The following is a 22,421-nucleotide window of genomic DNA, read 5'->3' as shown; positions in this document are numbered from 1 at the left end:
CTGTATCTGTATGGTCACGCTTGGACTAGGAACCGCACTGTCCTCTAGGGTCTGTCCTCTTCACACTTGTTCCTGTGTTTGAACTGCACTTCATTGTACGTCGCTCTGGATAAGAGCGTCTGATAAATGACTTGTAATGTAATGTAATGTAATGCATAGTTTATTCAAAATGGCGTAAATTACATGTATACAATTACGTATATCTATAATCTGAACCAAGTAAAGTTCATATAATTCTTTCAGATTCTAAATAAGACGTGGTTGAAGATTGTTTTGAGGCATTTTCTTTTATCACCAATACCCAACAGGAATTTCAGATTTTTTGTTAAGAAAAAATTATTTATTATCAGGATCTAACAATGAGATTTGTGATGCTGTACCAGCCCCTAAAGCTTGTAACAAGAATACTTGGCTCAAAACACTTTCCTGGACATGGAGTAAAGGTTTGCAAAGTTTCATGGGATGACAATGTGCTGAGAAAAATGTTCCTGTCCTGTAATATCATCCAAAATCAGGTTTTGAGAAAATCGACTCCGAAGATAGAAATGGTAAATAACTATACTGATTTCAGTATATTTTATTTTTTATTAGATTATTTCAGTGGAACAGAACGGTGACAGTGTTGGTAACCACATATTCCTACAGTAGTACACAGAGGAGCATCTCTGAACTCAGAACACATCAAATTTTGAAGTGGGTGGGCTATATCAGCAGAAGACCCATGGTTATGAACGACAGCTAAAAACAGGAAACTGAGGCTGCAGTAAGGCTCACCAAAACAGGACAGTTGAAGATCGAAATAGTGTTGCCTGCAATCTCAATTTCTGCTGCGACATGCAGATGGTAGACTCAGAATTTGGCGTAAACAAGTAGTGTAAATTCGTGACAGGTCACGTTCATGAACTTGAAGTAATATATAGCTTAATTTTTTTCGTAATCGAATTAAGCTAATTGTAATAATATCCCGTCTGCTAAATGACAAATTTGTAAAGACAGAAGTCCCATGCTAGCCAATTGAGACACTGGCGGGGGAAGTTCCCGTGACGTCGTTTCCAGGAAAACATAACCTATTCCCCATTCACTTTTGAACATATCATTCCGCGAGTATCGCGATCGTTCAGTTTTATGCCTCGAAGTGTAACATGGGAAGATTGTAGACGTACGGAACTCTCTGTGCTTATATTGAACGTCATGCGAGTGACTGATGTAGGCCGCTAACGCTCAGCCCAAAAACTGGAGAAAAATAGGCTTAGACCATAGAATGTAGAAAGAATAGGCTGAGACCAACAAAGAATAATGGTAGAAATAAATATGAAAAACGTTATCAATGGACTTAGTTGCTTATCAGGACAGGAGTGGGGAGCAAATAGAACATTTCTGCTAAATATTCTGGCCCCTCATGAGACCAGTCCTAGAATATGGATGCATTGCATATGCCCACAGCAAATACACACCTTAAGAAATTAGATGATTAACAAGCTCTAGCTCTTAAAATATGCAGTGATTCGTTTAAAAAATCCCCAGTAACAGCAATGCGGATGGAAATGAGTGAAATGCCTCTAAGAATGAGGAGATTCAACCTAATGCTTGTGTATTTGGTTAATCTGCAAGGGTACAGAAACTGTCATCCTACTATGGCTGTTTTAAAGGAATGCTGGGAACATAATTCCAAAATGGATCAGAGCTATGGATGTGAATACCCTCAAATTAAAGGTGACAGTCTGAACTTTAACCTGTAACTCATTGTTTTGTTTCAATTCTAATGTGCTGGAGTACAGAGCCAAAAAATAGAAATTGTACTGCTGTTCAAATACTCATGGAATGCACTGTATACCCCTGATCTGCAATCATTCTAGCCTGACATAATTCTGGATTGAAGAGAACAGAATAAACAGTCTAGTAATGGGTTCTAACAGCCTCTCAGCATTTTATAGTCTCAGATCTGGCAAATCCTCATGCAGGGGGCCCAAATGTTTCCCAAATTTGTTCATTTTTTCTGGGCACTAGTGTGCTTCATCATAAACTTGTGCTTGTGTGGACACAGTTGGCGATTTCCAACAGTAGAACAAATACTCAGTTAGCACTTTATTAGGTATTTATTAGACTTATTTTTTACTGCTGTAGCCTGTCAACTTAGAGTTATGATGTGTTGTGTGTTCAGAGATTCTCTTCGGCATACCACTGTTATAATGTGTGGTTATTTGCGTTACTGGCACCTTCCTGTCTGCAGAACTGCTGCTCATTGGATTTTTCTTTTTCTTTTTTTGCACCATTCTTTGCAAACTCAAACCACCCTGTCTGCCACCAACAATCATCATTAGTCACTTAGATGACATTTTTTCCCTATTCCAATAGTTGGTGTGAACATTAACTGAACTGCTGCTTGCACTGCTGTCGCACAATTGGCTGATTAGATAATCACATGAATGTATTTATGTATATTATACTATTAGTATAGTATATATATATTTTTTAAATGTGCTCATTCAAAAAAACTATTGAGAGTATACTGAAGTTGAGTAGAAACACAGCAAAAAAACTCAATCTTCACTGAATCAACAAAGTTTATTTGAACTCTGCATCAAACACTGCATTGTCAGCGAACCCCCCGAAATTCAAGAGGTTTTATTTTATATAAGTTGGTATAATGAAGTAAAAATGTTCTTAATAAAGTGCTCGGTGAGTGTAGTTCTCGATTAAAAGGTGCAAATCTACTGCTCCACACTCCAGCCCAATTGGTAGTGGTAATGCACCAAGAAGCTGGTTTTAAAACTGGCACTGAAGAAGAAGAAGAAGAAGGCAGCAAGCAGCTACATTGTTCACTATCCCATGACCTATGTTGTAAGAATATCTGTGGTTGATTTAATTTTTAGTCACCACTTTGGTTGCAAGATAATGTGCTTCATCCTCAGAGATACAGTTGCGACATATTGCCTAATTATAGGTAGGTCTGTATCACAATATTTACGTTACATCAAAGTATGCATTTAGGACATATACATATATATATATATATATATATATATATATATATATATATATATAGGAGTATAGTGCCAACATTTATTTTTTATTATACATTTGATAAAACAACTGAATATCACAAACCATTGAATGCACGGCAGGGACTTAATTTTGAATTAGCAATTAACAAACTGCTAAATTAAGCAATTGACATGGATATAAATACACACGTTTTGTCAAATATTTAAATGATCATTTCCTGGAATAAAAGAAAATGTTAATTGGTTCGGCTTGAAAAAAATCGCCATTTCAGTGTATATAGACTGCGTCATGTGAATTGTAACAAACGGCACCGCTGTAATTGTAGTCTTGTTTTAGCAGCTACTGCAGGATGCCGTGTTACCGGCCCTTGGCCTGGGTCTTCTGCCGGGACCTCAGGTGCTGGTGAATAACCTGCAGGGCGTTGTGCTGCTTATGCTCAGACGCGACGTCGCTGGCCGTCTCCTGCCAGTGTGACCGGAGCGAGGGGTCGGCCCCGCCCTCCAGCAGGACACGCAGCGTCTCGCAGTGGCCCTTCTCCGAGGCTAAGTGGAGGGCCGTCCTTCCCAGGCGCTCGGCCGTGTCTATCTCGGCCCCGTAGTACAGCAGGAGCTTGGCCGCCTCCGTGTTGCCCCGCAGGGCCGAGTAGTGGAGAGGGGTCATCTGCAGGCGGTCCTGCGCGTTGAGGGCGGCCCCGCTCAGGATCAGCAGGTGCACGACGGTGCGTGAGCCAGCGCCCGCCGCCAGGTGCAGAGGGGCAGTGCGGTCCGAGTCCACAGCATCCACCTCAGCGCCTCCCGCCAGCAGCAGCTGAAGAACCTTGGGGAGAGACCAAACAGCATTAAGAAGACAGGAAATCAGCACTGTGCTGCATCCTGCCTGGCGCCATCTGTTCCCCTCTCCCCATCTTTTCCTCTGCGCAGTCAGAAATCTGTTATACGCTGTAGGCATGGCGTAGAGAAAGTATGTCTTTTTCTGGATGATGTGTCAGTTTCTGTGATTTTGTAGTTATAGTTATCTGTCAAATATCTTTCTAGTTTGTCTCTGTGGGGAAATGCTCACATGATACACACATACTGTATATTACACATTTGCTGGACAGTTGACAGCATGTCCTGGAAAGCAGTTCAAAGCCAGTTGTAGTCTGCAGTAGTCATGTCATTTCAGTTGAGTGAAGGATCTCAAATGGTAACCACTGGCTAACCATCATTTGGAGTGCAGATTACACTACTTCCTGCCCTGCCATAAATGTATTTATGTATATTATATTGTTAGTATAGTATATTGTTTTTTTAAAAATGTGCTCAGTCAAAAAAACTATTGAGAGTATACTGAAGTTGAGTAGAAAAAACTCAATCTTCACTGAATCAACAAAGTTTATTTGAACTCTGCATCAAAAGGTTTTATTTTAGCTCCAGTATTTGAATTCTGAGCTCAGATGAAATAAAACTTGTGGTGCATATGGTCTCTAAAGAGGTGGTCACAAGGAAGAAAGAAGAGAAAATAAATCCTATGTCTATTTTAAAAGAAGACTATGGGATCACCTTAAATGTGCTCAACTGGATTTGCTGATAATTGGGTGCTGAATCCCCGAAAATATAATGAAGAAATGCACTATATTTCCTGTACATGTTAGCACACCGGCAACTCCCAACACATTTGTGCTTTGCGTGATTCATACATTCACAAATTAAATTTTCATAGTTAGTTTTTTTCCGGAGAGTGCTGTCCGTGTTTTCTCTTCATCACCTTCTTGTTGCCGGAGGCTGCGCAGATGTGCAGGGCCGTCCTCCCATCCTGGCTCCTGGCGTTAGCGCTGGCGCCGCGGCGCAGCAGCAGCCCCACGCTGCCCTCGTTCCCGCCCAGCACGGCCAGCTGCAGGGGGCTCATGTCCCTGCCCTCGTCCCCGTCCGCCGTCACCCCGCGGCCCAGCAGGAGCTCCACCATCTCCCCCCAGCCGCTGAACACCGCCCAGTGCAGCGGGGTCCACTTGTGGATGTCCCTGGAGTCCGCCTGGGCGTGGAACCTCAGCAGGACCCGCGCGGCGTCCAGGTGCCCGTTGGCCGCGGCCAGGTGCAGTGCGGTCTGGCCGGAGCAGGTGCGCATCTCGTGGGAGGCCCCCTGCTGCAGGAGGTACTCGGCCGTCTGCGCGTGCCCGTTCCAGCAGGCGCGGTGGAGGGGCGTGCAGTTGAAGAAGTCCCTGCCGTTGATTTCTGTGCCCTTCCGGACCAAGAACTTAACCACATGGAGGTGGCCGCCAAACGCAGCGTGGTGTACGGCCGTCCAGCCCTGGGGGTCCCTGCGGACATGACCAACAGATGGACTGAGAAGACGCCGGGTTCTCCGCCCTCTTAAAGTGTTATCTGTGTCCTCTTTGTCCAATATCACTACATGCTCAAAATAACCTTGACTTTGTTTTACATCCCATTTAGTATGTATAGCAAGATAAGATAAGATAAGATAAGATAATTTTAAAGGAGATGCCATTCAAAACATATCATTGAATCTCACAAGAGCAAGAACATCATTGTGGTATAAACTATGCTAATCAGCTTCATTGAGTTCACTGGTTATGTACTGGTGCATGGAAGCCTGCAAATGTAAGTGTCTGAGTAGTCATGGAAACCATATTCTCTGTAAGAAGATAAATTTAGAAAACCACAGACAATGTCTGATGTAATTGATTCTGGCCATGTGAAGCCTGTTGATTTTAATTTTTTAAATGATAATGGTTAATGGACTGCATTTTTATATAACTTCTATCCAAAGTGCTTTAAAATTGATCCCTCGTATTTACCCATTCACACACACACTCACACACCAACTACTACTGGCTGCCATGCAAGGCACCAACCTGCTTGTCGGGAGCAATTGGGGTTAGGAGTGCCACAGAATAGCAAAATTCAGGAATAAGTTACTTTGGCCAAAATTGTCATATTTTGTATTTGTTGATATTTGCTAAACCCAGGTATGTGCTTATTTCCATCGATCAATTCAAGCCTAGTATGTGCTCAAGATCTGCATCCACAGTAATGCTACAGAACAGCAGGCTGATTAAACCGACACAGGATCATACAGTATGTCAAAGAGCATGTCAAAGAGAGTGAAGGCTTACTCTAGAGTTCAGAAGGCAGTGACACAGATCTAACTGAATGGGGGGATATAGACTACCTCCAGGTCTGAGCTGTGGAAGGGCACTCACTGGCAGTCTGCCGGCACGGGCAGTTGGAGGAGGGCTTTGACCTGGTCCAGACAGCCGTTCCAGGCGGCGTGGTGCAGTCTGCGCTCGTCCAGGGGCGAGTGCTGGTGCCCCGGGGGCAGGCGGGGCCAGCGCTGCAGCTGCCAACGCTTCAGCCCGGCTGCGCGCCGGATCTTCTTCTCGGCCGCGTACAGCGACACGGAGTCGTGCAGCTCCATCCAGGCCCACAGGATCTCTGGAGGGACACGCATGGCCAGGCTCTGGAAGCACAGAGATAGAGACAGGGACACTAAGGTACAGAGACACTTAAGGACAGGGACACAAAGGGACAGGTTCACTGAGGGACTGGGCAGATCCACAGCACTGGGCCAGGCAGGAGGGACTCTGTTGCCCCGGTGCATTGAGGGCTGCCCAAGTTGCTGTTTATTTTGGCTATTCAGATTGGCAGCTGCTGCCTAGTATGGATTTCTTATGAATGGAGTCTGATATTTTATTGCGCCTATTTTTACTTATATTTGAGGGGGCTTCCAGGTTTTACTCAGTGCAGAAGTCAAGCTTAGTGAGATAGCCAGCTTTGTGAAATAATTTTGTCATTAAGTTAAATTTATTGTTTTATTCTTGTGAGCTGATTATGGCAGAAACAGGATTACTATTTTCATCAGAATGCAAGTGAATTTCTTTAAAACACAGATTTAGAAAGATCCTGCATTCTAAAAGCGTAATATTCCATTGGCCACAGCTGATTTCTAGCTATTCTTTAAGTCAATCCAAGTAATATTGTGTGCAACCACTATCCAACTTTTGTTTTTGTGTGTTGTGTTCTATAACCTATACCTAGGGTTGGGCTGAACGACTAGCTAGCTTAGCTACTTTTTCAAGTAGCCTTCCGTGTGTAACTATTTCCATGAAATAGAAATCAAGTAGAATTGCACCTGTATAATGGCATAAAAGTAAAATCGTTAGACTAGAATTATTACTGGACAGAGCGGGAGGGCGGTCAAGAAATAATAATGCCTGTAATTAATGCAAAGATCACACAATATGGATGTAAATTCAGAGCTAACAGTTTGCACTGTAAGCTCATATACATTGTCTCATTTAATTCATTCAGTACACACTGTGCCCTGAATAAAATCTACCCCCCTAAAATCTGTGACCCCAATCAGAGCAGTCTAGAGCTGGAGTTCAAAAGATACCTCTGTAATGGGAGAGGTTCATTTGAAAAATGAGGATGGTCTCTAGAGCTGGAAGGCTCCTTCAAAAAGTTAAAGGTGATATGCAGATAGGGTGTTGAAAAATGTTTCAACTTTGTAATCATCTTAGTACATTCAGTTTCCTTGGATTGTAACTGTGTTATATAATTGCATATACTAGGCATTCTCGATTATTTCTTCACTTGAAGAACTAAAGCTTGAAAAGCGCTGGCATGAAAGAGTAAATTTGATGCCAACCCAGAACATGGTGTACCTATTTGCATTCAGTGAAGAGAGAGAGTGATATGAATAGATCCAAACCGACAGAAGTTGATTGTGTTAAGCAGACAGATGGAGAAAAAAAGACTAGTTTCATAACAATCGAGCACATTATGTACGTGACTGCCCCCTTTCCTCAAACCCCACCTGCTTTATCAGCCATTGTGGAATGTGAGCATTGCATGGGCGTCCTCACACAATCAGCAGGACCATTTACCTGCTTACATTTGTGTTCAATGGTCATCTATGATGAAGCAGGCAGAGTGTCTACCCTCTTCATCTTTAGGCTAGCAGCAGCTCATAACCGGAGCGGCTTATATAACGTTTTTACAAACAGTCTATTTATACTGTAGATTACGCAGAGTTCTCAAGGGTGCGATGACTGTGCCCGCACCTAGGAAACAAACCTGCAAGCCCAGATTGTATCACAGAGGTAGGAGGTTTGTTTCCTGTTTTAGCTCATTGCAGAATCTGGCGGGGGCAATAATTTCCAGTACAATTCATGCAACAAGAACAATTTCAGCTGTCAAGTGCACAGCGGGCATATTAAGTACTTAAACCCTGGTTTTGCCATTCATATCTTTAAGGACAAAAATAACACGAAAAATGAAAATTTAAAGCAGAGGTTTTTGTTTAATTGACATGTATATACCTACAAGCCTACCTCCTGAATATGTTACCTATCAGTTAGTGTGCATTCCATATTACTGTGTATTTTCCAGGTATTAACAGTTCTGAAGAATTTTACCCAGAAGGCTTTGCTCTCACCCCACTCTGGCAAGCTGAGCTGAGAGCAGTGGAATGGGGGCGTAAGAACTGTCAGGGCGTGCGATTGTGTGGGCGGACGCCTCTTGCTAATTCTCCTTTTGTATCCATCAGATTTCAGCTGCAGGAAATAACGCTTCACCACTGACATTTTTACCCGTTTGAAGACATGGGGTCAGGGTCTGTGAAGTTCACATGAATTTACTCATTATGACACAAGAAACCAATTGTGCATAAAGAGAATTAAAAAGAACCGGTAGGGGGGCGTTTTAACGTAGGACTTTATCATCTAATGTTGGCAGCTTTCTTGAACACACTTGGTTGATCAGTCAGTCAGGCAAAGTCACTTACAGGACAGTTCACATCTCGCACACCCTGCAGCACTTTCTTATGCTAGTTACTGTTCTAAATACTTGAGCATACCAATGAAGTTAAGGCATTCCACAAAATGACACTCAAAGTTACCTTGTGCTGTCTACTCGGTGAAGAAGCGCATTGCCCTCCAGAACTCGCCGAAAAGCGCCAGCTTCCTGTAATCCTTCAGCGCATTCTAACGTGAAATTCCAGTCCGTCCGCCTTCCCTTCATACCATGCTGAAAATGTTTCTCTTCCAACTGTGGTTGCCGTGGAGACAGGATTAAGAGAGGAGTGTGCGATATTGTGTGATGCTATTTACGGGGAGGGCAAGGGGGAACGTCAGCGTCTTAGAATGCCACAGTGCGCATGCCCCTACCACCTTTGGTGGCCATTCAGATTCTGTCACCCCCAGATGGCATCCTCACTACCCCACCCACACTGAGGTGGGCTTGTCTCAAACCCTCCCTCTCCTCAGATCCCACCTTGCTGAGTGTCACAGGGAACAGTTTTACTCCAACGTTCATTGCTCTGTTGATGCAGTCACTGCTCAATCGCCCTGTAATTATGTCGTAAGTAAAACAATGTTTAATAAGACATGGGTTCTACAATTGTAAATATATTTTGGCATTTCTAGTCCCAACACAAAGTAATTGGCAACAGGATAAATGTAGGCATTATGCTTCAGCCAAATATTGATTTGAATTTGATTTAGGCGATGTCTGCCTAAATTAGTGTCAAAAGAATTGTGCAAGCAATCTCCCTCCCACATTGCCTGGAATATTCTGTAGCTTTGCAGAAGAAGGAAATCCACAATGCTGGTGATTGTTTGCACATCATAGTCCACTAATCATTTAATGTGATCTTCCACATAAAATGTTCAGTCCAACTTTTTTTTGTTTCGATTGTACTTGAAATTCTCATCCAAGCAAACATGCCTTTCACAGATGGCTGCTGGCAGTGGGATAGCAGTAATGTTCTCTTATGAGATCAAATATGTCTACACAGCTTCAACATTGTTGAACTGTTTGAAAATAAGGGACTTCACATACTGAGATAATTTTATTTTTTTATCTCTGGTTACCACAGGACATATGTGTGTGAGAAAGAAATATACTCCACTTCAACCCATTTTCAGTTAGTTGGAAAGTTTTCTGTTTCCTTCTGGCTTTCAAAAAACAATATATACCCTATACTGAATATGTGTGTGTGTGTGTGTGTGTGTGTGTGTGTGTGTGTGTGTGTGTGTGTATACTGTTGCATCCAGGCCTCATATTTATTATTCACAAAGAACTTATCACATAGCTTATGTGTTTTCCCATTTTTAATGCCATAACTTTAAGTAATTTTCTTTACTGACAATGTACGATTTTGCTTCTTTTTAAAACCATGCCATGTATCCATTATTACACAGTTTATGTACCCTGGCCTAAGATAATTAACTTTATTTAAACGTGTTAACTAGGCTGTTCATCCAAAACCCAAAAAAGGACTTATGAATAGACACATTTCCCCATACACTCAGTTTAATGCATTTGATGAATTATTAATGAAATTTAACACAATTTACACACTTACATAAACAATTGCACAACTTGGTCAAATATTCAGTCACTCTGTATATCACAAACATTTTCCACAAGGGGGAGATATAAGCTTATACAGCACACTCTAAGTTCAGTACCACAAGGGGGCAGTAACACAAAGTAATCCCTGTCTGGATTGCAGTTCTCTTATGGTGGGCATTCATGCACATGCTCTTTTCCATCAATATTCATAGAACTACTGCGTAGTAGTTCACTAAATGAAGTCAGCCATGTGAACTGATTGTATACTTGCCCAGACCCTCTGCGTAACTGAAACTACAGTGATAACTATTATCTGTGTCCACCCCATCCCCTATGCATTTGTCATTTCTCCTTCCAAAAACCCCCAGTGCAGTCAAGGACAGAAATAGTTAAGGGACAGCTGCCTCCTTGTCAGAAAAGAAGGGAAACACAGCAATGATAATAAAGCTTGTGTGCAGTGTGGTCCTGAAGGCTGCTGGTTTGAGGTGCTGTGAACCACAATTACTTCAGCAGTGCTACAAAATACAGACGGGCATGATTCCAGAGACAGGCCAGGTCAGATGTTCCCTGATAGGAGTGGATCCAGGTCTGGACTAAAGGAATAAAGTTCTGGGCCTGAAATTGTGTCATGCTTGTTGTTGAAATCTTAGAGTTCTGAAGCAGCAGGATTCACTAACTTGTGGGAATTGTAAAATATCCATTGAGCATTGAACATGATTCATCATTGGATGCAGTTTGGATTTCTCCTGGGTGCTGTCTATGTTAACTGCTTTCATGATTGATATCGGGTCCTTTCTGTCGTTTGCATATTGTCAAATCTTTCATTTGGTTGTTTAGCTCACTCAGTTGATGACTAATACTGTCATAAAAGATTACAGAGAAGAGGTTATTAGAAGTGAACAGAATGCAGCAAACAAATCTCAAGGACTGAATGTGATTGGCAGTAGGGAATGAATTGAGTGAGCTGGATAAAGACTGCTTTGGGTGAATCACTCTTCACAATCTCCTGGATTTTTTGGACTGGAATACATCTAGCGGAGGGACTTAGTCTTAATGCAGTGACTTATTTGTAATGCTGGGTGGAGACCCTGACCATGTCAGTGCTTTATGTGAGCTGGAAGGCACAGGTGCCTGTGTGCGCGCCTCCCAAACTGTTGGAAGAAATAAATGACAAAGGAATAGAGAATTTCAAATAGGAGGAGAAAAGATAGACTGTTGGTAGTTATAACTTACAGAATAACAACAATGTAAAGGTATTTCCACAGCAAACCTTCCCATTTAAAAATATTTAAATGGAAATACAATGTGTTACAATCATTGCTGCCTTTTATTTATACATCTGTGAATGGGATCATACATACAGTATCACCTTGAAGACACAGAGACTTTATGGTTGAAAAGCTGGAAAATGTATCTAATATGTAATTTATCTACAATTTCTCTAATCTCTCTATAATTATGGAAGAATTGTAATACTTCTCATCTACTGTGTTCAATGCTGCTGGCAAAGGTACCAAAGTATGTTGGTATAAGCCATGGTAGATTGAATTACAATACCTAATGTAACAGTGAACCTGCAAGGTTACTACTGTAAAGCGTATAATCCTATAAGACCTCACCATGACAAAAGTGCTGTTTGTATTTGTGTTTTAACAATGAGCTCCACTCTTATTAGTACAGGCATTCACTGTATAATACCTATTCGGCAATAACTGACTGAAAAGATATAAACATTGTTAGAACAAAAAGCTTGTTAATGTGAAATGTGGAGTAATTAAGATGGAGTGTCACCCCATGGGTGTTCGTAAATAATGAGCAGTGGATGCGATTAGAAACACGTGCGGCCCCTTTCCGAAGTGCACAGTTTGTGTCGGTCTCAGGAATCCAAAGTAAAATGACTGTGCATAAATCCAGTGGGCACCAAAGTGAGAGAATCCAAAGAATGAAAATTGAAAAGGGCCAAGAGCACCATGGTGCCATTAAATATGTGTTTGTATGTACGTGTTTGCATGTGTGCGTGCGCAGACAGAGGATGTGTCAGCACGCTCTCTGTGGCACGCACTTTCACTAGCAGATGTGTCCTCTGCTACGCTAAAATTACACCATATGGGAAAAGCCAAGTGGAAAACCTCACTGGACAGTTTCTTTCACTTTTACTGTAAGCCAGAGTACTTTACACAATGACTACAGAATGTCTTCTTTTCAGAAGTGACTATTGCCTACCATGTCTGCACAGCTTCCAGGAACGTCTGTAAATATCAGTAGATTTTTACTATAGAGGAAAATTAAGAAAATAAACTTTCACAATAAAATGTTGAGTGTGAATTGAGTGTTAACCTCTAACAGAGTTCCAATGGATGGAATGTACTCTAGTAGTATAAAACATACTTTATATGAGTTGACTTAATAGTGGGCTTTTTGCGATGTTAAAATGTGGGGAGCGGGGGACATGTACAGCATATTCTTCATCATAATGTACGGTACTTTATGAATTCCCACCTGGTGTTTATGAGAAGCATGACTCGCATTTTATGGAGCCAGGAGTAGTTGGGTGAAGACACTGTTTGTTCCTTGGATTGTGAGGGGCAAAGAATCCAGGCTCTGAGAGCTGGTTGTGCTTAGTTTAGGCTTGAAGTGATTATGGCCCTCTAATGATAATTCTCATTTAAAGTGCCTCACTGACCATAACATGACTGACAATCCCAAGCAGCTCACCCTGTCTGTTTACAGATTTAAATCACTTTTCGTTATGGATAGCTTTGGCCTCAGAATAACATAGATATAATGGCTGCCATAATGCTTAACATATGTTAACAATACCAATGACCAGCATAAGCATATCTCAAATTAACCATGATACTAAAACCCTTTTGGTCCTCTGCTGACAAAACAATTTTCATGTAATTGATTGGCCCATTAAAATCTATGGTATATACAGATTTACACATAATTCTTTTTTCAGAACACTTCTGTCTCAAATTAACTCAGATGAACACACACTGAGACTCAGAATCCCTGAGCTCACTTTGACTTGTAGTATGTATTTCAGTAGGAGCAGGTTTTGATTCCATGTGAAGCTAAGTGGTGTAGAGCACAACAAAACAATTGATATCACATGAAGGACATTACTGTTATTAATTATATGCCTTCATTCTAACAACATATTTGGAAATAGACCATTTCATGCTGTTTTAAATGGAGATTGTGCATTATCTCATTGTCGTCTGCTGAGAACAATTTACTAGTTCATTACTATGTTTATAAAATACTGAAAACCTGTATCCTGTTATGGTAAAAGTCTGATCTAAGGGTCTATGCATTTTTAGAGAGCAAACTTTGCTCAGCGACATCATCAGTACCCTTGCCCGACCATGCAGAAAACGTATTGTCATATAATAACAATAAGTTATTGTTATTGTCATTGTCATATTCTCAATAATAATTCTCCACTACAGCAAACAAAACCAATGGACTATAAAGAACAACATGGACCATGACAGGAGAAGGCAAGACAATAAATATAAGTAGTTTTAAGTCAACAGGCTGTCCTTAAAAGGTTTGTTTTAACCACTTACCAAAAAAGACTCTAACTTCATTTTGGGCACTGAATTTGAAAGCACCATCACTTGGAAAGGCCTCAACTATGTGTCATTTTGAAATTTTTGAAATTTTTGAAATATAATTTGGGGGGAATTGACATGAATTATCACCAACGTGTACTACCCCATGAAAGTGGCAAATCGTTCTTGGGAAGCTTGTGTGTGGTTAGCTGTCTAAAAGGGAACCACTTTCAGCTTTCAGCTTGAATCGGGCTCAGGGCTGTAGGAAGGGGGAGCAGGTAAAATTATGGACAAATCGGCAGTCTGTGTATATTTTTCAAGCAGCCCTGTTTATTGGTTTAAGTGCGTTCCCCAAGGGTTTGGTGGGTCTGGAGCCCAAGAGCCTGCCACTCTTCCCCCACGTGCTGGTGGTTTCCACTGGACCGGTGATGCGGCCCTGTCAGTACCTACTGAGGCCTACACGCTCAACCAGGCGTGGATATCCACTGGCAGGCAGAGGTGAATGCATGAGTGGGCAGGTAGTACACCCATCAGGGAGAGGCTGAGGCTGGCACTGGATCAGGGGCTTGGGTTTCAGAGGGACGAGTGGCACCAGGAGCACTGCCCCGCTTCGTGTTGGATGCCAGAAACGCCAGACATTTTCATGTGTCTTCCCTCCTCTATTCTTCCCACCAGCTCCATCAGAATGCTAGCCCTTGCCAGGTCTTCAGAGCTGAAAGTTGCCGGATCGCCTCCTGAGTGAGTTTTTATTAAGAAGTCATTTAGAGGCTGAAGTCTATTCGGAGGGAACTTGAGCTTATTGTCAGCATGCTTTCAATATCTCTCAGCACAGTGGTATGTGGAACATGCTTGTTTTTGTCTTTCTCTACAGGGAGTTTAGTGTGACCTTTGGCATGGCAACACACTTGGTTCTTGGAAGCTTCTTGAAATATGTCTGTTTCTTGGTATCACTTTGCCTGGATGTCTATTAATATGAGAAGGTATTTGTGATGTAAATGACACAGAGGGAGACAGGACATCCACTGTGAGATACAAGAATGACCTGTGCCAGTGGTCTTAACCATCCATGGTCCTACGGATCTTCTTTGATCTAAACCCTTTATTTTGCAACTGATTCAGGAACGGAGCTGGGGTGTCAGTTTGCAGGATGCAGCTGAAGGTGTTGTCGTATTTGAGATGTGAGGAGAGAGAGACCTACAGTACCATATCACCACTGGAAGGCCAAACGTATTCTCTTGAGCCATTAGCAATCAGACTGCAATGAAGTGTTTATGGTGGTATTTTATTGTCAGAATACTGTGTCCTTCAAATAAAGAATCAACCCATTTGTTGTGAGACGGGTGTCGGGGTGGGCTGGTGAATAGAGAGATGGGACTAATCGATCAGGGTAGGGACAAATACAGGACTGGGGGAATACCACCACTCACTATGATCGCAGTGGAATGGACACAGCAGAATGATATCAGTGCATTTGTAGAGAGCCCTCCAAACTTATTCACACCCATAGCTGTTATGGAGAACCTTTGGCAGGGAACACGTCTGACACAATGCTGAAAAATGCCTGGTTTGTCAAATTTCCTCTTCGGACTTCAGCAGGTCTCCAGGTCTCCTTACGATCACATTGCTCTAAATCAAAGATACAGTTTTTTAACAATGTATGGCTGGGTTCCCACTGACAAGTGGCTTGACACCATCAACAAATGGACCTGATTACTGTTTAGAGAGTTGGAGTAAAGGAGGCACAGGGCCAGGCAGAAGGAGCTGTGTGTTATGGCCCACCACAGCTAATCAGGGCTGAAGGTACAAATATTCAGTACTGTTTGGCACCATTTCCACCATACTAGCTTAAGCACAGATGAAAGTACTCTGCTCAAATATCTAGCGCTATTTTAACTAAACTGTTGCACTGTATTGTTTCTACATGTAGCATTGAAAAATCACATATTTGTGGTGTGTAGAATATCTCATTTGACTGCTCTCTAGAACCACATATCTTGTGTTCATTTTTAACCAAATGCAACAAATGTTTCGTTTACATCCTACCATTGTGGAAATTCATTAGAGCTCAGACAAACCTATGAACAAACCCCAAAATCATGCAGGTGAGTGGTTATAGAATGGAAACAGTGCAGCACACGGTAGCTGTCATTAATGTATACAGTATACATGTGTGCTGTGGTTTCATAGCCAAGTAAAGAGAGAACACAGCATTTTTCCAATGTGTTTAATTTTTTCTAGAAATTCCCAATAGATGCAGTGAAACCAGAACCAAAGCAAAAGTATAAATCAATACTACAAAGATAAAAATCACATTTAAAACAAAATTTTCTTTTACAAAAACAACCATTAAAGAAAATTACAGCTGCAAAAAATGTTATAGAATTTTGGAACAGTCATTTGACTACACTGGTCTGTATGCTAACAGTTTTTCAAGTTTGGTTAAAGTTACAACATGCCTGTAGCTTGAAAAAATAAATACTGACCTGAAAAAAAACAGAAGAAACATGGTTTTAAAAACAATTCATTAAAAGTGGATGTGCAGTAACTACAGTTAAATAATTTGTTAAACTATGATTTATCTATTCTTAAAATCAATGATATAAAGTCTCAATACTTTAAAAAAAAGATCCATATTTGAAGTGATTTTCACCCATTGTTATGTTAGACTCCACTTTTGAGCTTATGTGTACCATTGTGTGCATATGAGGACGGGTCACCCTGATGTGAACTAGCTCTCAGGTCTGCTTTAGTTGATTTGAGAACGACCACATAATGTCCCATTTTACTGAGCAGCAAAGAAAAAAATGTTTTTAGAAAATGAAATTTGGTAATGTCAAACTCAGAGGCAACCCTAATATGAAGTGTCATTACAGATGGAGTATAATTGGACAGATATATTATATTTACACAGCTGCCTATGCATGCGATTTATTTAAAAAAAGCCTTTGGCTCTATATGAACCTCAGAGGGTCTGAAATCATTTGGAGAAACAAGACATTGAGTCTGGGACAGTACTCCAGCATTATGACCCAAGACAGCCTCAGAAAAGCACACAGAATCCTCACAGTGTGGTTAAATAGTGTGGCAGCACATATAGGGCACAATTGACACTGTCCTGCGTAGCAGTAAGAGCCCTGGACTCTAGACCAGGAGCTTTGGGATCAAATCTCAGATGAGATACTGTTGTTGCACCCTTGGGTGATGCACTTTCTCTTCAATAGCCGCAGTAAAAATCCTACTGTGGAAATGAGCCACAAAATGTATACAAAACAAAACAAATGAAATAATTTTTTACGTCACCCTGGATAAGGGTGTCTGGTGAGTAAACAAATAATATCATGTTGTGAAAATGTTCTTGCCCTTGCTTGAAGCTCTCTGTCACCATAACCAAATAGCTGTGTAGGGTTTGTATATTCAAAGGGGTTCTTTGGTTACTGGAAGCTTCAGCATGAGGATTACTTAATATTAGACTCATTAATGGGAATGCAATAGAGGAAATCGATTTTTAAAGTCTAGTTAAGGTTTCTGTTCTAACTGTGACATTTCATTACAGTATATAACTGTGTAGGCCACCCATATACACTAACTACACAGTCTATGGTTTATAACAACCATGTAGTAGAGGATAATGCCTTGCGAAAATTTAATTACATGTTTATTTCAATGCTCTACAGTCTTAAATTATAATTAACAGTTTTAATAAAGCAAGAGGAGATTTAATATCCTCTTTTGGTTCATAAAAATGTATACTGCCTTTGAATTTAAAAATTATGTTAAAGTTCATGTATATAGTACAAATATTATTGGAGCTATCCATCATGGGCTAACTGCTTCACTGCAAATCCCCACTATCGCAAAACATAAAATAAAGCAGTCTGACACAGTTCTTTTCTTTGATGGAAACTCAAGAAAAAACTCTTACTTTGCCAGTAAACATGTTTTTCTGTTGAGAAGCATTCCCAAAAGAATAGGAGGTTACGAAATATTGATCAGAATAATAAAGAAAATTCTGCTTTTCACCATTCCATGGTCCTTGGTGATTTCCACAAGATCCCTCTTGTATGATAAATTACAGTTAATACCAGCAGACCTGGCAAGCTTTTGTTGAATGGAAAAATATATATCACAGCTTTTCCAGTGTTCAATCAAGAAAATATATATACTGGCTTGCTTGAAACTGTGCTAAGCTGAAAGAGATATCATTCCCTCTTCAGTATTTGCAGATCTCAGACAGACTGAGATAGTGTGTGCTCTTGGTGTCCCACACTACTTGTTGCTGGGCATATCATACATTTTTCTGAGACCAGTATTGCTCTGAAATGGCAAAACAGGAATGCCTCTTTTGTTCATCTTCTTTTTTCAGTTTCCAGGCCTGGCAGCAGTGCAATAGCTGACTCATAGGTGTTATGGTCTTAAAGTCAGGGCATTGTGGTCCATCTCACTGGGTGAAACTCCTTTGAATCACAGCTTTTGTTTGGTTGTGTAAAATCTATCACAGGAAAGCTGAGTCTTTGCAGAGCCACAGATATAGGTGGAATTTCATATGATGGGGGTGAGTGGCACTTGGGTCACAAGCAGGCAGGGAACTCACAGTTTGAGGGGTGGGGGTGCACAGGTAAGCTCATTCACAGGCAGGCAGGGAACTCACAGTTTTTGGGGTGGGGGTGCCCAGGTAAGCTGGGTCACAGGCAGGCAGGGAACTCACAGTGCACAGGTGAGCTGGGTCACAGGTAGGTGGTGGCCTCCCGGTTCTCCCTCTCTTTGGCCTGCGCCATGGCCACATTGATGTACTGCAGCCATTCCTCGGCGTGCTTCTCGTCCTGCGCCTTGAGGACGTAGGTCTTGCTGTCAGTGAAGATCTCGAAGGCCCGCGGCAGGCTGCGGTCACGCCTCTTCTTGGCCACCACCTTCACGCTCTGCACCTTGCTCAGCTCGATGGGGCTGTCATCCAGCTCTTCCTTCTGCAGGGGGAGGAGGGCATGGGGCGGTTACAGGAGGACTGGAGGTACTGAGGCTGCATGGCTTGATGGTGTTTTTCTAAGTAAGACATGCTCTTAAACACAGTTAGAATAAATGCCTGTGAGATGCTACACAAACTGAACCATCTGCATTGAAGTCATATCCATCTACTCTTATGGTATCTGATGGCTTGGAACTATTTGCCTGATGGCTTGCAACTATTTTCATTTTGAAATTTAAGTCCTTTGACCCTAGCCAATACTTTACCAGGTCTCCAATGACCAAACTGTATCCGTGCCCATGCGGGCCGTTAGTTCGGGCTTGTTATACTATCCGCTTGTATTGAGATTGGCTACAGAAGAGTCGGAAGACGCCAAGGCCTTGCCACAGGAGGGGGGTTTAAAGGAGCGGGGAGGGGCAGTACATGTCGGTGGGAATGGGAAGGGGGGGGGTGGGTCTAGCTGAAACTACACATGCAGGCTTTGGTGACATGCCAAACAGCCCTGAAGGTAGACTGGCGCAGACCACTGTCTGGTCTCAATTATACAGAGTGCCCAAAAAAATACGAAGGGCTCGGAAACCATGGGAGCCAGAGCGAGGCTGTCCTCCGGCCCACGGAGCTGAGGGGCAGCAGGAAGATTAAAGCTCGGCCACATCAGGAGCCAATCCAGCACAAAGGAAGGAAAAATGTCGGCAAGTCACCCCGGCAGAGGGAGAGGGACGCTTGGCTAAGTACAGGACTGAGAGATGTACTGGGTTCTATTGCCTGTGGTGGGAGCACAGGGGAGCCCTTTGGTTTTGGTGGTCGAACCCGGTAATTCTTATTTCATCTCCCTTAAGTCAAAAGAATGTGAAACCCTCAATCCATAAAATCTCTCATCTTGTTGACCAATGCACAGTTCTCAGAAGATTGGTTCACTTCCTTCTCTAAAAATTGTTTAAAAAACAGACTTTGTTTAACAACGACGACCCTTTGTTCTGCTATGCAGAATTACCATAATTACCCTCTCTGGCATTTTAAAAATAGACATGGCAGTTCTTAGACTGTACAATAAAATAGCAAAATATATCTAATTTCCTTGTGTGGTCAGCCATGAATGAAGAAATTGTTATTACACTGTCTTGAAAGTTTTGCTGTGTTTGGCAAGGTATCAGGGGCTTGCTGCCTAGCTAAACTCAACTTAGTCTGTTTTCTCCCAGGTGTTTTGATAGAACAATGGTTTTTGATTTGGATGTTAAATGACCTCAGATCAAATTTGTAATAAGTCGCTATCAATGTCATCAGTTACATATACAATGCTGATTCATGACTGTTTTTTTTTGTTGCTGCTTTTGGGTGTTGATTTTATCCTAGTTTTTAATATACTTTTTCATATACTTTCTGCAATTGAATTTTCGCCTCAGGAATTCCCCGAAGATCGTTACTGGGACCAACATTATTGCCTTTAACTGCAGTGAGTCCCCTGGAGGGAAATCAAAGCGTATTGGGAGATGAGGTTTATATTATTCCACAGACACTCACCCTGAGTCAATTACAAAGAGGCACAGTCATACATATACATACACTACAGTGTATATGTACTGTATGTACAGGGCGTTGTTGGAGACAAGGGTTGAAAACACTTTCTTTAATAGGCTCCTCAGAGTGCAAAATGTATACCTACTGATTTTCCTTTACGGAAGAGGAGCTGGTTGCCAGCCAAGGTGAAGTAACGTGTTTTCCAGCGTTTGATAAACTTCCACCGCACCTGTTTCTCCTTCAGCTTGCCCTCGATTAATGGTTGGCCATCTTGATTCACAACTGAAAATAAGACACATTTATTTTTCCCAAATGACAAAAAACTGGCATTTGTGCATAACGAAGACAATACAAGTACTGTTCATTCCTTCAAAGAGAATGGCAACCTAAATGTATTCACTGACACACAAGAAGACATGCCTGACACATCAAAGTGACACGGCTGTAGCCCCCCCACTGCCTCTGCCACAGGGAGCAGAGAGGAACTGAGTCATTGAGTACCCTGTGCTGATGCTTCCTGTCCACCCACGCCCACCCCTGAACCCCTGCCACCTCCATCTCCCCAAGCTCTCAAACCCCCCTCTGCTGAAACAAAACATCACCTTGCAGCCCACGGAAAAGAGTTAATGTCCAACATGGAACTGCAAGAAAAGGACCAAATTTCCGCCGTGTTTGCTTAATTTACTACCCCAGTGAGACGCAGAGTGCAATGCAGTGTGTCTGTCACTTCCGATTTGGGATAATCGGCCCCCTGTTACCTTTTTCATTTCGGTTGAGTGTACTGGGTCCACTTCTGGATGCAGTTTGCCTTCTGGACAGTTCTGGCACGAACTGGTGCCAAATAAACAGGAAAAGAGAGACTGGCTCTTCCAAAATACTGAATAGTGAGCCATTGTCCTTGCTGAAGTCTCATCATCTACTGCCGTTTCATCTACTGAGAATAACTATAAAACGGCCCTATCCATCTGTTCATAACTGCTGCCAGTTGACGATTATTGCAAAGCTGCATTATCTATTTCTTACTGTGAACTGGATTGTACAGCAGTACTTAATAACATTAGTCAAAGGCCTGTCACATTCAAGCAATCAACTATTCCAATGGGCCTCAGTAAAACAAACCCTCACAGCATTTTGTGTAAGGCCCAAAAATGACAATAGTAGTGTACTAGTAACACTTTATATTCACAAGAGTTTCATAACGCCTTTATAAGCACAGCATTATTCATTTATAAATCACTTATAAACAGTGACTGTGCTTCATACTGCTTACCAGTGACAATGTACATATTATGTAATCACTTAAGACCATATGAAATAATAGCACATCATCCTATGTCAGCAGTCAGAAAGCATAACATTTGCTAATAATAAATACTGTATATATTAGTGGTAATGCCATGACAATGATGGTGTAGTATGCTTTATGAAGGCTTTATGTGATTACAGTGACCTACTGTATGAATTTCAACACACTGCCACAATGTTAAAAGCACTGCATTGTGGAGACTGCTGGAGCAAGTTTCAGACGGCCACAAGGTCAAACTCACAATGAGACAGCCCAGGATTTCTGCCCCTCATACCCCTCTGTCGGTTAGTTATGACCGGTAGCCTTTGTCTCGTGTGAAAATGGCCTTTGACGCCATTCATGTGAGTGCATACCAGAAAAAAAAGCAGTCCAAGTCAGTGTGAAAACTTGGAGCTTATGTGCCGTACACAGCAGGGCTGGAGGAATTTTGGGCCGGGCAGGGCTACATGTGCGGACCCATCCCCTGGCTTCCACAGGCGCAGACGGGCTACAGCACTCATGTGGGGGGGTGCACGCCAAGGCCCCGCGGGGGGCGCCAGCACAAAGCTATTAACAGCAAAACTAACGGCAAGCGCAATCTTCTACACATGACATCATTTACTCGCTCCTCTTCGGAATGTATGCTAGCATCCATCACGTGTCCTGCGACATTCCTTCTTGTTTTATTTCTTACGATTAAAACCGAGACTGTGGACCTCGTGTTGATCCGATGCTTA

The 22,421-nt window shown here is 42.0% G+C and overlaps 2 protein-coding genes across 2 annotated transcripts in view; both read right to left on the bottom strand.

Annotated features, from left to right (window-relative positions):
- Positions 1-2,546: 2,546 nt before the first annotated feature.
- Positions 2,547-9,041, bottom strand: ankrd67 (ankyrin repeat domain 67). Its single transcript, XM_061216102.1, has 4 exons — positions 8,905-9,041; positions 6,206-6,462; positions 4,753-5,302; positions 2,547-3,822 (listed from the first exon to the last, which is right to left on the bottom strand). The coding sequence occupies exons 2-4, from the start codon at positions 6,451-6,453 to the stop codon at positions 3,364-3,366; spliced, it is 1,257 nt and encodes a 418-aa protein (XP_061072086.1). The 5' UTR covers positions 6,454-6,462; positions 8,905-9,041; the 3' UTR covers positions 2,547-3,363.
- Positions 9,042-16,151: 7,110 nt separating this feature from the next.
- Positions 16,152-22,421, bottom strand: part of veph1 (ventricular zone expressed PH domain-containing 1) — a 55,815-nt gene continuing 49,545 nt past the window's right edge. Inside the window, exons 12-13 of the mRNA XM_061218078.1 lie at positions 20,545-20,681; positions 16,152-18,882 (exon numbers count right to left, since the gene is read on the bottom strand). Coding sequence (XP_061074062.1) covers positions 18,646-18,882; positions 20,545-20,681 — 374 coding nt within the window. The 3' untranslated portion in view covers positions 16,152-18,645. The remainder of the gene's footprint in view (positions 18,883-20,544; positions 20,682-22,421) is intronic.

Source organism: Conger conger, chromosome 13, assembly GCF_963514075.1.
Source record: "Conger conger chromosome 13, fConCon1.1, whole genome shotgun sequence".
Classification (NCBI taxonomy): domain Eukaryota; kingdom Metazoa; phylum Chordata; class Actinopteri; order Anguilliformes; family Congridae; genus Conger; species Conger conger.
Note: the sequence above shows the minus strand (reverse complement) of the source record. Positions and strands in the feature narration are given on the sequence as shown.

Bases quoted from the DNA above. Each gene is read 5' to 3' on its own strand.
- ankrd67 (XM_061216102.1), bottom strand. From the start codon at position 6,453: ATGCGTGTCCCTCCAGAGATCCTGTGGGCCTGGATGGAGCTGCACGAC. The intron at 5,303-6,205 runs GTGAGTGCCCTT...TCATGTCCGCAG, and splicing joins CCCGTGCCGGCAGACTGCCA to GGACCCCCAGGGCTGGACGG. The intron at 3,823-4,752 runs GTGATGAAGAGA...TCTCTCCCCAAG, and splicing joins CAGCCTCCGGCAACAAGAAG to GTTCTTCAGCTGCTGCTGGC.